We start from the raw sequence: 13351 nt of genomic DNA, 5'->3' as shown, positions 1-13351 counted from the left end.
TAACTCCAGTTCCAGGAACCTGATGTTTTCTGATGCCTTCTGACCTCTGCCATCACAGGTGATGCACATATACACATATACACAAACAGTAAACATACATCAAGTAGACACAAATGTAGTCTTTTTTGTTTGTTTATTTACTTTATATGACAATCACATCTTTTCCTTCCTCTTCTCCTCCCATTCCCCCCAGCTAACCTCTCATCACCCATCTCCCCTTTGCCTCCTACCTCTCCCTCCCCTTGCTCTATCTCCCCATCCCTTTCTTCTCAGAAACCAAGAGGCCTATCATGGATACCACCCCCCCCCATGCTTGACACAGCAAATTGGTGTACAACAAGAGGTAGAGGAAAGAATGAAGAGAACAAGAAATGCTTTGTAGCCTGGTATTTCCTCCTTTTTGGGACTCATCAGTACAGTATAGCTACTCTAGAAAGATTTTAAATACTTTTTTTAGGACCCAAAAATATGCATACTAGTGCAAAACTAGGTATTCAGCACATAAGAAGTATAACTAATTCCCATTTGATGGGCGGCAAATCCAAAAAAATGATGAAATAAAATGGCATTTGCTCATAATAAAACGTGTTATACTTAGAACAGCATAATTATAATTATGCTTAGAGCAGTAAAATTGGAAATAGGAACAATAAAAACTAAAGTAGAGAAACATTTTGACAATGTCTCTTATGTTTTAAATTGTAGAGTATAAAGTAAACTTTAGTTTTAAATATATTTTAAACTCTTATGCATGTTGATATGAACTTTTAAAAGACTGTATATTTCCCCATATCATGGGTTACTACAAATAAATTCTTATCTTTCCTATTACTATTAAAGCATCCCCATATCTTCAGTATCCACTCATGAACCTGTGACCCTCCTAGCTCAACACTTAAATAGCTGGGATCACAGGTGTGTGTCACTATATAAAGTGCACATGCATTTTTGGAAACTCATTTGAGTGGTCTCACAAATTCAAAAGGGCTTCTCTGCACAAAACCTCCATATCATAAAAGTGAGTTCACCAACATTAATTGTACTTTGGGCTTAAGCGTGACTGCTGACATCTATTTTAGACTCATCTATGGTCTTCTAATCCCCTGTAGGCAGTTCTCCAAGATTGTTTTCATATGTGATGTCAAGAAATAGTCTCATTTCCTTATGGTATCAACATGGGAAGATAGAGGAAAGAGCAGCAACTGCAGATAACAGGCTAAAAGCATCTCTTGGCAAAGACTAGGAAGGATTTTGGCACTGGAAGATGTAGCTGTTGGGTTTGCTACAAATCCATCTCCGATCTGCATAGACCCTGGCACTGCTGATCCCATTGCTGTTCAGGTAGGCATGTTGTTCCACTCCCCTGATTGGAAGCCTGAAAATAAACCAGAAACAGTGAGTCTGCAGAGCCCAGAAGTGCATTTACTCCTGCAATGAAATCTCACCCATCTCACCTGCTTATTGGTAATATGAATGGAATCAAAGAAAGGCAGAGTCCTGCACTAGTTTGCACCTCGTTCCCAGGGTTCTATGTGAACACCACACCTTTGTCATCATCCATGATGAACCCTGTAATGTGTGTACAAAGCACTGAACTGCTGCTTGTTGCCATGTTCAAATGGACTGCTACCACAGGCAGCCTCACTGAGGGTGATTTTCAGTTCTGTTTTGAAGCATTTTCCATAGGGGAAACCCACTTCTTTTTTAATTGATGAAAGGGCTTTAATGATGAACAAGATTAGGTCTGTGATTTACCATGCCAGTTAAACAGCTGTGTTCAAACCCAAGCACTGTCTTGGGTGCTCTCTGATGACAAGACACTAGGGGAGGTTTCCAATGTCCTTGTAGTCTCTGCTTCTGTAAACAGGGGCAGTCATGCAAATAGTGGACACGGATAGGTCACAGGCTTGCAGTTCTGCAATGGCTTCCTAGGGTTTCAGGCCCTCACTGCTCATCTGAAGATTTGTCTACATCCCACACAGGGTGTTTATCAACAACATAAAGTTCTCAGTTGGTGAAGGAGCAGAAAAAAGCTGCCGCAGATACCATCATGCTAAAGATTTTGAGTGAAATCATGCTAAATAAAGGTTTTGAAAATGGTGGCCAATTAATGAGAGGGCATGGAAAGGATTTGAGTTTGTGGGGATGTGGAGTTTGCTGGGGACTGGTTCCTGTATGTAAGCACACACCCTACCTCTCTTCCAACCCAAGGGTTTATTTTTTCCTTTCCAATACAGTTGTCTGCACATGATACAGCCATTTATCTCTCATAGATACAGCTAACACACATCACTACATATCAACACAGTAGAAAGAAAAGTGGTCTGCAAACGTACAAGTTGTTATACTTAGTGCTGTCTGTCCATGTCCAAGGGTCCTCTAAGGACTCTCTGTGCAGGCCAATCCAGTAGTCAAAAGTCCCCTTGTATCTTGTTAGGAAATTCTGTCATAAAACACAGAAAGTGAAAACATATGTCCTTGAGGGTCTCCACTCCACAGCTTCCTCTAGAGATAACAGGAGGGCATAAGTGAAGGTCATAGAGTTTGGAGCTGTAATGACTTCTACTTTTCAGTGGATCTGGTAGACAACTGTAATTCTAAAGTGCCTCATTTGAATTAAAGTACCAAGTTTAGTGACACATCTCTCTGTGGCTGAGATAGTTCCTGGCTAAGCCTCCTCTTGCATTTATTAACAATTGTCCCCTTCAGAATGCAGCATGTGCCAGCTTAGAGGAAAACACTCATGAGTACCACGTGTCTCAGTATAATGGCGTATCTGACCTTCCACACTGGCTATGAGTGCTACGTGATAGAATGTTCCTTCAACAAGGAATTCCCGAAATTTGTGGATAAATGGATTGAGCTAGAAATGATCATAATGAGTGAGTTAACCCAGAAGCAGAAAGAATCAAATGGCATATACTCACTTATATCTGCATACTAGCCCAAGGGGCATGTCCCACGAAAGCCTTCACTTACCAGGAAACTGGAACAGAGGGGAAGGCATCCTATTGGGACTCTAAATGAGAGACGCATGGGAGAATAGCAAAATAAAAGGATACAGAGGGTCCTAGAAATCTACAAGTAGAACAATATGATAGGCAGATTTGGGCCCAGGGGTCCCGCTCAAACTAAGGCACCAGCCAAGGACAATACAGGAGGTAAACTTTAAACCCCTTCCCAGATCTAGCCAATGGTCAGAACATTCTCCACAGTTGAGTAGAGAGTATGATATGACTTTCTCACGAACTTTGGTGCCTCACATTTGACCATGTCCCCTGGACGGGGAGACCTGGTGGCACTCAGAGGAAGGATAGCAAGTAGCCAAGAAGAGACTTGATACCCTATGAGAATATACAGGGGGACGTAATCCCCCTCAGGAACAGTCATAGGGGAGGGGAATAATGGGAAAATGGGGGAGGGGGAGGAATGGGAGGATACAAGGGATGGGATAAACATTGAGATGTGACAAGAATAAATTAATAAAAAAAAATAAAATAAAATAAAAATAAAAATAAAATAAAATAAAATAAAATAAAGAATGTTCCTTCAAAGTCTCAGGGCTGTAGTCAGAAGTGTTACCATCAGCAATGGCACACACTGACATGTCACCATGTCTCCATCTGCTTGGGGTGGATACTTCCTCATGCTTCATCTTTCACCTCCCTATCTCAAGGCAATACATATTCAACAGGAGAAACAAACCAACCAACCCATGATCATTTCTTACCAGCTCCTCCATGTTGTCAAATCGAGCTAGTTGTGCCTCTTGTGCCATGCAGGAGTCCTGGCTGAATGTCCAGTTACTTGTGTATTCAGAAAAATAAAAGCACTTATTTCCAAATCCAATCCAGTCTCTTGGGCAAACACCATGAATATTTTTGATGGAGACCTGCTCAGTCTTTCTTACTAAAATTTAGACAGTACAGTGAAGTGTAAGGAGCATGTCTTGTCTCTTTTAGGAAAATCCTCCTGAGCTCAGATGTGAGGTGCAGTTTCATTGTAGCTTTCCTAACTGATCTGAAGGAATCCTTTAGGAGCACGATGGCCTTTCTCTAAAGGTCTCCCACCTTGGGCCTGAGTCCCATTCCCTGTCTGGTGCTCACAACAATAGAGCTCCCTGGACATGCATTTCTATGATGTCATCACCTTTGTGCTTTGGATGGTCATTTACTCCCAAAGGGGTTGATAGAGCCACAAGTGCTCTGCATGGACACCTACTGTGACAGTCAGTCTGATAACTGAGAGAGCAGTGAGGACTCAGGGGAAGGTAGTGACCTGGGCACTAATGGATGGTTCACATACCTAAAAGGAGGTGTAAGATTTTATTACACTATTCTGAGAAGTATGTTTGTAACATCCTATAAATTGATTACTTCTGAAACTTTTATTTAATCCTTCCAAAATACAGTTGCACATGGTAACTAAAACCATGGGTAATGGGGGAGACGTGTATCTTCCTGCCCATATCACTCCTCTCTGTCCTCACACTTCCTTGAGGTTTGTCCTTTGAGTTTTTCTCCCTTGTTCTCCTCCTTGAATGGTTTCTCCAGGTGGACAAATGTCTTCTGCATCTCTGTCTAGAGGTTTCTGATGTCACCTTCCCAGGGATGCTGAACCTGGCCTCCTGTGCGCACCACAGCCTGTGCTGTTCCTTCACTGCATCTTCGTGCTGCAGCCTAAGTTCCCAGTGAACAGGAATTTCCAGTGTGTTTTCTCTAGAGCTCTTCCTACTTTGCCTAGCTTCCAGGGGTCAGTAAGTATTTACAGATAACGTAAATGTGGACAGAATGCTGCAGAATTTGGAGAGTAAGTCACTTACCTGACAAAGCCACAGAAAGTGCAACTATAGCTACAGTAAGGACCGTGATCACAACATAGCAGCAGTAAAGCTTAGCAGGAGACACACGGAAGGTGATTCTGAGACATTTTCCCTTTAGCTTTTTACCTGAAAATATAAATATTTGAGCATTAATCTCAAAACAAATTAGGATTGAAGGAACTCTTCCAAACACATTTACATGTATTCAGCATTTCAAAGAAATCAGCAAGGTAATTTCTTTCTTTTTAAATGTATTTTTATTTAATGCATATAGGTGATTTACCTGGCACATGTTTGTGTTTATGCTGATGCCTGAGGACCCCAGATGATGTTGTTGGATCCCCTAGAACTGGAGTGACAGACGGTTGTGAGGAGCCATGAGGGTGCTAGGAACTGAACCTGTGTCCTCAATAAGAGCAGACAGTACTTTTAACCATGTGCTATCTCTCCAGCACTAGCTAATTTTCTTTTTTTTTTTTTTTTTTTTTTTTTTTTAGCTAATTTTCAAATAATGAAACAACTTGAGAAACACGTCAAACATCTGGGCCTGACCTGATCTTCCCATGAGGCTGCCCTGGCTGCCCTGTGCACACTGCATGCTGTCCCATCTTGATTGGCTGCCCTGCGCACACTGCATGTGTCCCATCCTGATTCCTCCTGCATCACCTTCCACCTATCTTCCCAGCATAGAACATGAAACAATCTCCCTATCCATATGTGGAAAGATCACATCCCTTACCTCCTATAAAAGCAGACCCAAACATGAAGCCTAGAACTATAAAACTATCTGAAGAAAAGAGGAAAAAAAATCTCTGTGAACTTAGCAACACATCTGGAAGCTTTAGAAAAAAAGAAGCAGAAACACCCAAGAGGAGTAGATGCCTAGAAATAATCAAACTCAGGGCTGAAATCAATAAATTAGAAACAAAGAGAACAATCCAAAGAATCAACAAAACCAAGAGCTGGTTCTTTGAGAAAAGTAACAAGATAGACAAACCGTTAGCCAATCTAACTAAAAGACAGAGAAACACTATCCAAATCAGCAAAATCAGAAATGAAAAGGGAGACATAACAACAGACACTGAAGAAATACAAAGAATCATAATAACCTACTTTAAAGGCATTTATGCCACAAAATTTGAAAATCTAAGTGAAATGGACAATTTCCTCAACTGATTCCATTTGCCAAAATTGAATCAAGACGAGATAAACAAATTAAATAGCCCTATTTTGCCTATAGAAATAGAAGCAACGATTGATAGTCTCCCAACCAAAAAAATCCCAGGGCCAGATGGTTTCAGCACAGAATTCTACCAGTCCTTCAAAGAGGAGCTAATACCGATACTATTCAAGCTATTCCAAAAGATAGAAATGGACGGAATATTACCAAATTCATTCTATGAGGCCACAGTCACATTGATACCTAAACCCCACAAAGACCCAACAAAAAAAAGAGAATTTCAGACGAATTTCTCTTATGAACATTGATGCAAAAATACTCAACAAAATACTCGCAAAGCGAATACAACAGCATATCAAAGACATCATTCACCATGACCAGGTAGGCTTCATTCCAGGCATGCAGGGATGGTTTAACATACTGAAATCCATCAATGTAATCCACCATATAAACAAACTGAAAGAGAAAAACCACATGATCATCTCTTTAGATGCAGAAAAAGCATTTGACAAAATCCAACACCCATTTATGTTTAAAGTGCTGGAGAGATCGGGAATACAAGGCACTTATCTAAACATAATAAAGGCTATATACAGCAAACCAATAGCCAACATTAAATTAAATGGAGAGATACTCAAGAAAATTCCTCTAAAATCGGGGACCAGACAAGGCTGCCCACTTTCCCCATATCTCTTCAATTTAGTTCTTGAAGTTCTAGCCAGAGCAATAAGACAACAAAAGGAGATCAAGGGTATCCAAATGGGAAAGGAAGAAGTCAAATTATCCTTATTTGCAGATGATATGATAGTGTATATAAGTGACCCCCAAAATTCCACCAGAGAACTCCTACAGCTGATAAACACCTTCAGCAAATTGGCAGGATACAAATTTAACTCAAAAAAGTCAGTAGCTTTCCTATATACAAATGACAAACAGACAGAGGAAGAAATTAGGAAAATTACTCCCTTCACGATAGCCACGAGCAATATAAAATATCTAGGAATAACCCTAACCAAGCAAGTGAAAGACCTATTTGAAAAAAACTTTAAATCTCTGAAGAAAGAGATTGAAAATGACATCAGAAGATGGTGGGATCTACGTTGTTCGTGGATCGGGAGAATTAACATAGTAAAAATGGCCATCTTACCAAAAACAATTTACAGATTCAATGCAATCCTATTAGAATACCTACAAAATATTTTGAAGATATTGAAAGAACAATTCTCAACTTCATATGGAGAAACAAAAAGCTCAGAATAGCAAAAACGATCCTATACAATAAAAGATCCTCAGGAGGAATATCCATACCTGATCTCAAGCTGTACTATAGAGCAACAGTAATTAAAACAGCATGGTACTGGCACAGCAATAGGCTGGTTGATCAGTGGAATCTAACTGAAGACCCAGAGATGAATCCACACACATTTGCTCACTTGATTTTTGACAAAGAAGCCAAATCCATTCAATGGAAAAAGGACAGCATCTTCAACAAATGGTGCTGGTCTAACTGGATGTCTACATGTAGAAAAATGCAATTAGACCCCTATTTGTCACCATGCACAAAACTCAAGTCCAAGTGGATTAAAGACCTCAACCTAAAACCAGAGACATTAATACAGTTAGAGGAAAAAGTGGGGAAGACTCTGGAACACATAGGCACAGGAGATAACTTCCTGAACAGAACACCAACAGCTCAGGCCTTAACGTCAACAATTAACAAATGGGACCTCATGAGGCTGAGAAGCTTCTGTAAGGCAAGAGACACTGTCAAGAGAACAAAGCGACAGCCTACAGACTGGGAAAAAATCTTCACCAACCCTACATCTGACAAAGGTCTAATATCCAAAATATATAAAGAACTCAAGAAATTAAGCACCACCAAACCAAATAACCCAATAGAGAAATGGGGCTCAGAACTAAACAGAGAATTCTCAACAGAGGAATATCAAATGGCTGAGAAACACTTAAAGAAATGCTCGACCTCATTAGTCACTAGAGAAATGCAAATCAAAACGACACTGAGATTCCATCTTACACCCATCAGAATGGCTAAGATCAATAACTCAACTGACACCACATGCTGGCGAGGATGTGGAGAAAGAGGAACACTCCTTCATTGCTGGTGAGAATGCAAACTAGTACAACCATTTTGGAAATCTATCTGGCTCTTTCTCAGAAAACTGGGCATAGGGCTTCCTCAAGACCCAGCTATTCCACTCCTTGGAATATACCCAGAAGATGCACTACCACACAACAGGGACATATGCTCAACCATGTTCATAGCTGCCTTATTCATAATAGCCAGAACATGGAAACAGCCTAAGTGTCCCTCAGTAGAAGAATGGATAAAGAAACTGTGGTACATTTACACTATGGAATACTACTCAGCTATTAAAAACAAGGAATTTCCGAAATTTGTGGACAAATGGATTGAACTAGAAATTATCATAATGAGTGAGTTCACCCAGAAGCAAAAAGAGTTAAATGGTATATACTCACTTATATCGAGACACTAGTCCAGGGGTACGTCCCCATGGAAAACTTTACCTACCAGGAAAGTGGGTCAGAGGGAAGGACATCCTATTGAGACTTTAGGTGTGAGAAGCCTGGGAGAATGAGGAGCTAGAAGAATCCAGAGGGTCCTGCAAAACTACAGTCGAGTCTGGGCCCCTGGGGTCCTCCTCAAACTATGGCACCAGCCAAGGAAAATATAGGCAGTAAACTTCGAACTCCTACCCAGACTAGCCGATGGACAGGACATTCTCCACCATTAAGTGGAGAAGGAGATCTGACTTTCACACAAACTTTGGTGCCCATATTTGACCATGTCCCTTGGATGGAGATGCCTGGTGGCACTCAGAGGAAGGATAATAGGTCATCAAGAAGAGACTCGATACCCTATGAGCATATACAGGGGGAGGAGGTCTCCCTCAGTCACAGACATAGGGGAGGGGAAGGGGGAGGAAGCGGGAGGGAGGGAGGAATGGGAGGATACAAGGGATGGGCTAACAACTGAGATGTAATTTGAATAAATTAATAATTAAAAAAAGGAAAAAAATAAAAAAAAAATCTCTGTGAACTTCTCTTGAATAAAAATGCCTCAGGTGTAATATCAATACCCTTATCCACATTAGGAAAAAAAAAAGGAAACATTTGGACTTTGGCCAAATTAAAAAAAACAAACAAAAAACCTCTTTCTGAGTTCCACAAAGAGGATTTGAAAAACAATTTTTGCAATACACAGATTAAAAAGAAGTTGTATCTAGAGCATCCTGAGGGTTCTGGGAACTCGGTGAGTTAAAAAAAAAAAAAAAAAGAGTAACAATGGACGCAATACTTGAAAATACACTAGCTAACAAAGACTGTGCACTAAATATATTTCACTGTTACCAGGGTTGGGAAAAGATAGTTGAAAACAGATCATCAGTTTTTTAAGATGAGAATGGACTTACTCTCTGTCCTGGCCCTGCTACCCACATACTCACACAGATGGAACCATATGAATTAACAGTAACCTTGGAGATTACTATAATATTTTTTAATTTTTAAATCATATTTTGCAACAAGCCAAGTATCCTGAAACATTCACGCTGTGTCCAAATGTTCCTCAGCCTTGGTTCCTCAGCAAACTCTAGAGTGGTGAGGCATAAAACCAGCTGTCCTGAAGCTAAGAGTAACAATTGTAGCTTTTTGTTTTCCTTGTGTGTTTGTTTGTGTGTTGGTTGGTTTGTTTGATAGCTCCTACTGTCTCCAACTTGTTTTTGCTTTAGCTAATCTAATCCATAAAATTTCCTTTGGCTTTTTTTAACCTTCTGCAAAATAAAGCAGATGTTGTATTTCGAGCTGCTTTCATGTTACCAAATCCCTAACTGCTCTTAGAACATGGTCCCTTTTAATCACAGGCCACCTGTTTGTATTTGACACACACCTGGAGCATGTGTGTGACTCTCAGACTGCAGGAATCCCTGTGAACAGCCGCTGGGAAAGCAAATGTCAGGTGAGGAGTGGTTATACGTTTGGAGCAGGAAGGGAGAGTCTTGGAAAAGTCTGCCTCAGAGAAATTTGGGTGGAGATATAAGCCTCTACTTCACTGTGATAGAGGAATTATTATTATATGTTTTGAAAACTCCTAGAAACTTAAACCAAATTAACTGAGTTTATACCAAACTGAATCTTAACTATACTTTTGGAAAAGCTCCCAGTGACTTTAACCACTATATTTGCCCATTTTCATACATCTCCAAGACAAACGGGAACTTGTGCTAAACTAAAAAGTAAGATAATGCTTAGGGTTAGTGGATTTTAAGGATTATATAACATCTTTTGGATTTGGGCTCCATATGGAATTCTCAACATTAATTTTGTTTGTTTGTGATTTTTCTTCACATTGTATTAGAGTGTCTGTTTGTTCTCTCTCTCTCTCTCTCTCTCTCTCTCTCTCTCTCTCTCTCTCTCTCTCTCTCTCTCTCTCTCTCTCTCTCTCTCTCTCTCTCTCCTCTCTCTCTCTCTCTCTCTTGCTGAGATAGGGCTTATTTGTATAACTGCTTTGGCTATCCTAGAACTCACTTTGTGGACCAGGCTGGCTGACCTTGAACTCTCAAAGATCTGCCTGCCTCTGCCTCCCAATTGCTGGGATTAAAAGCATGTCATACCATGCCTGGCACAAACAAGTGTGTCTGTGTATTTTCAATTGTAAATTCTGTACTGGTAAAGACCTAAGTGCTGGCAGAATTCTGGTTTTGTAATTTCTATGGCCCATTACTGGGTTGTTGTTGTTGTTGGGTTTTTTTTGTTTTGTTTTGTTTTGTTTTTTGTTTTTGTTTTTCTATTTGTAACTACTTGTCCTTCCACATCTATTCAAAAGATGAAGGTCACGCAGCCCCCAATGCCTTAGGCAACCAAAAAGATGGACCAGCTGTTGTCTTAGTATTGATTGGTTATAATAAAGATCAGCTAGCTAATAGATGGGGCAAGAAGTACAGAGGCGGAACCTCTGGTTAGACAGGGATGCAGGAGCAAAGGCAGTGACTGGAGAATCAAGAGAGATGAAGAGGAGCAGGAGGGTCAGAAACAGGAGCATGGAGGACAGGGAGGCAGGCCAGGAGCTCGGGTTAAGTTAGGAGACAGCCAAGAGGCTGCCCCAGCAAAAGGCCTGAAGCTTTAAACTATATAAAAGTCTTGTGTCTTATTCATACCGTAAACAGGTCAGTGGAAAGCCCTGCAGCAGTTATTCTTTTATATTAGGCAGAAATGTCTTTAGAAACTCAATTATTGTGACTTCTATATTTTTTTAAATTTTTACTAAGGTGCTATGCAAGGTTTCCTGTAGTCTCCCCTAAAAGCCTGCTTATTTCACTGGGCACCTGAAAGTCTTTCCTCGTGCTTTCTTCTCTTCTCTTCTATTTTTTTAAAATTTAAAAACAATGCATTTACCATAGGAAATTCTAATGCTTCCCAAAGCACAGTTTAAAATTTTTTTCATGTGTTTATTAGAAAGCAGTGTTGAAAATGATCTCTAAAAGAAAGAAAAAGAAAAACAAGAAATGAAACATTGCTGGCCTTTTTCAGCTTTATTTTGAGAAAAGAGGAAAAACTATTTCAATGACAGAACTAGTTATGGTTTCAAAAGGGTAAAGTTGTGAAATTCCTCCAGTTTCATAAGAGCTGAACTTTAAACATTAGCTCCACACTACAGTAGAGAATGTTCCCATTTTGCGTATTTGTGTTCCAAAGTCAACCCTGCTGAGACAGAAGGAGAAAGGGTTCCAGTGCAGCTTGGGATAAAGTATAAGACTTTGTCAAGGAATCAACTTATTGTCATCATTATCATCATCTTCATCAGTATTAATAATAGCAATGATAATAATAATAGTAATTTCAGTTAGGAAAATGTTTGCTTTACAATATAAACATTAGCATTTGTTATGAATTTTGTATTTTGGCAAATATCAACTTTGCTTTCTCAAAAACCAATATTCTTGCCCTAAATGAGAAAAAAAATAAGGTGAAGGAATAGGAAAGAAGGAAAAGAAAGAAGATAAAAGAAGGAAATACAATGAATCATTCACATTTTCAAAACACAAGAAACACAATTTTGTTTCCTTTATGAAGATTGAAGTAGAAACCTTCATTATATTGTCTTTCTTTTTTTCCATTTTTTTATTATGTTTCTTTTTTAACATACACATTTATATTAAACACATGAATAAAATACACTAATACAGCAGGAAGAACCATGAGACAATCAGGAATTATATAAATTTCACATTCATAGTGATTTGGCTATTTGGTTTTTGTTTTTTGGTTTTTGGTTTGTGTTTTTGTTTTTTGTTTTTTGTTTTTGATTTGGCTATTTGTATTTGCCAAACTTGAAGTAAACATCTTTCTTATCTTGTTGGGTCTACATTTCTGAATGAAAATCAATATCTATCACATCTCATCTCTATTAACTTAAAACATCTATCTTGATCTAAAACATCTTAACTCTTGTTTTTCCATAATTTACCATGATCTCAAAATGCAAAGGATTTGGTACTGAGTGGGTGCTCCCTCCCACCCCATGCCACTTCTCCACAATTCTTTTTAATTACAGTGGATCTCCAAAACACAAGCCCCATCTTCCCAGGCAACTTCTATCACTATGCACATTGTTGTGGTTTGAAATTCCTTCACTCTGGGACATGCAGAGCAAGTATGCTCTACAGCAACTTGACACAAGTCACCAGAGTGTAATTTACCAGACTAGTAAACTAAGTACAAAAATCAAAACAAAACCAATGAAACAACAACCACAAGCTGTGTCTGTGGCTCTGGGTCTCCTAAGGTAAGTCACTATTCGTTCTCTTTCTCAGAAACTATTGAAATATCCTATGCACCAATAGAAGAATGTAACTACCTCACAGCTAGTCCTGTCTGCATTCTCCCCTTCTACAGAGATCCACTGTGACAGGCTCACAGGCCTGAGGTTCAGCTCCTCTGCCTCCCTTCCCTAGTGAAGCTTCTCCTTGCTCTTTAGTTTGGTTAGAATTTGTTTTAATACATACCCATTTCTTCCTCCTCCAGGCCATCTTTGGTAGGGAGCATGCCCACTGAAGACTCTGCAGCACTCATTTCAGAGCTGAGCAGAGAGACTGAAAGTTGAACACTGAGAGAGAAAGAAAGACCTTTGTGTGTATTTCATAAGCAGTTCCGGTTCTAAACTGCCTCTCCCACTCTTTCCAGTGTGTTTACTCACTGTGGACTGCAATAAATACAACTGCTAAGTGCTATAGACCAAGAGTGTTTAACTTAGAGCAACTCCAGGTGCTGGAGGGTAGAATAAGATGCCAGCTTACTGCCCTGCAGGGATC

General features: G+C 39.7%; 1 protein-coding gene across 3 annotated transcripts in view; it reads right to left on the bottom strand.

Moving 5' to 3' along the window:
* LOC127197513 (C-type lectin domain family 2 member D11-like) overlaps positions 1-13144 on the bottom strand; it is a 142670-nt gene extending 129526 nt beyond the window's left edge. The window contains exons 1-6 of one of the 3 annotated variants that reach the window (XM_051155447.1): positions 13046-13136; positions 11366-11517; positions 4823-4948; positions 3731-3909; positions 2337-2443; positions 1214-1375 (exon numbers count right to left, since the gene is read on the bottom strand). In XM_051155447.1, the coding sequence (XP_051011404.1) occupies positions 1240-1375; positions 2337-2443; positions 3731-3909; positions 4823-4948; positions 11366-11438 (621 nt within the window). In that variant the 5' untranslated portion in view covers positions 11439-11517; positions 13046-13136 and the 3' untranslated portion in view covers positions 1214-1239. Of the gene's footprint in view, positions 1-1213; positions 1376-2336; positions 2444-3730; positions 3910-4822; positions 4949-11365; positions 11518-13045 lie in introns of those variants that run through there. The other 2 variants (XM_051155448.1, XM_051155446.1) reach the window with 2 other exon arrangements.
* Between the last annotated feature and the right edge of the window lie 207 nt (positions 13145-13351).

Source organism: Acomys russatus, chromosome 13, assembly GCF_903995435.1.
Source record: "Acomys russatus chromosome 13, mAcoRus1.1, whole genome shotgun sequence".
Lineage (NCBI taxonomy): Eukaryota > Metazoa > Chordata > Mammalia > Rodentia > Muridae > Acomys > Acomys russatus.
This window is presented reverse-complemented; position numbering and strand designations above follow the sequence as displayed.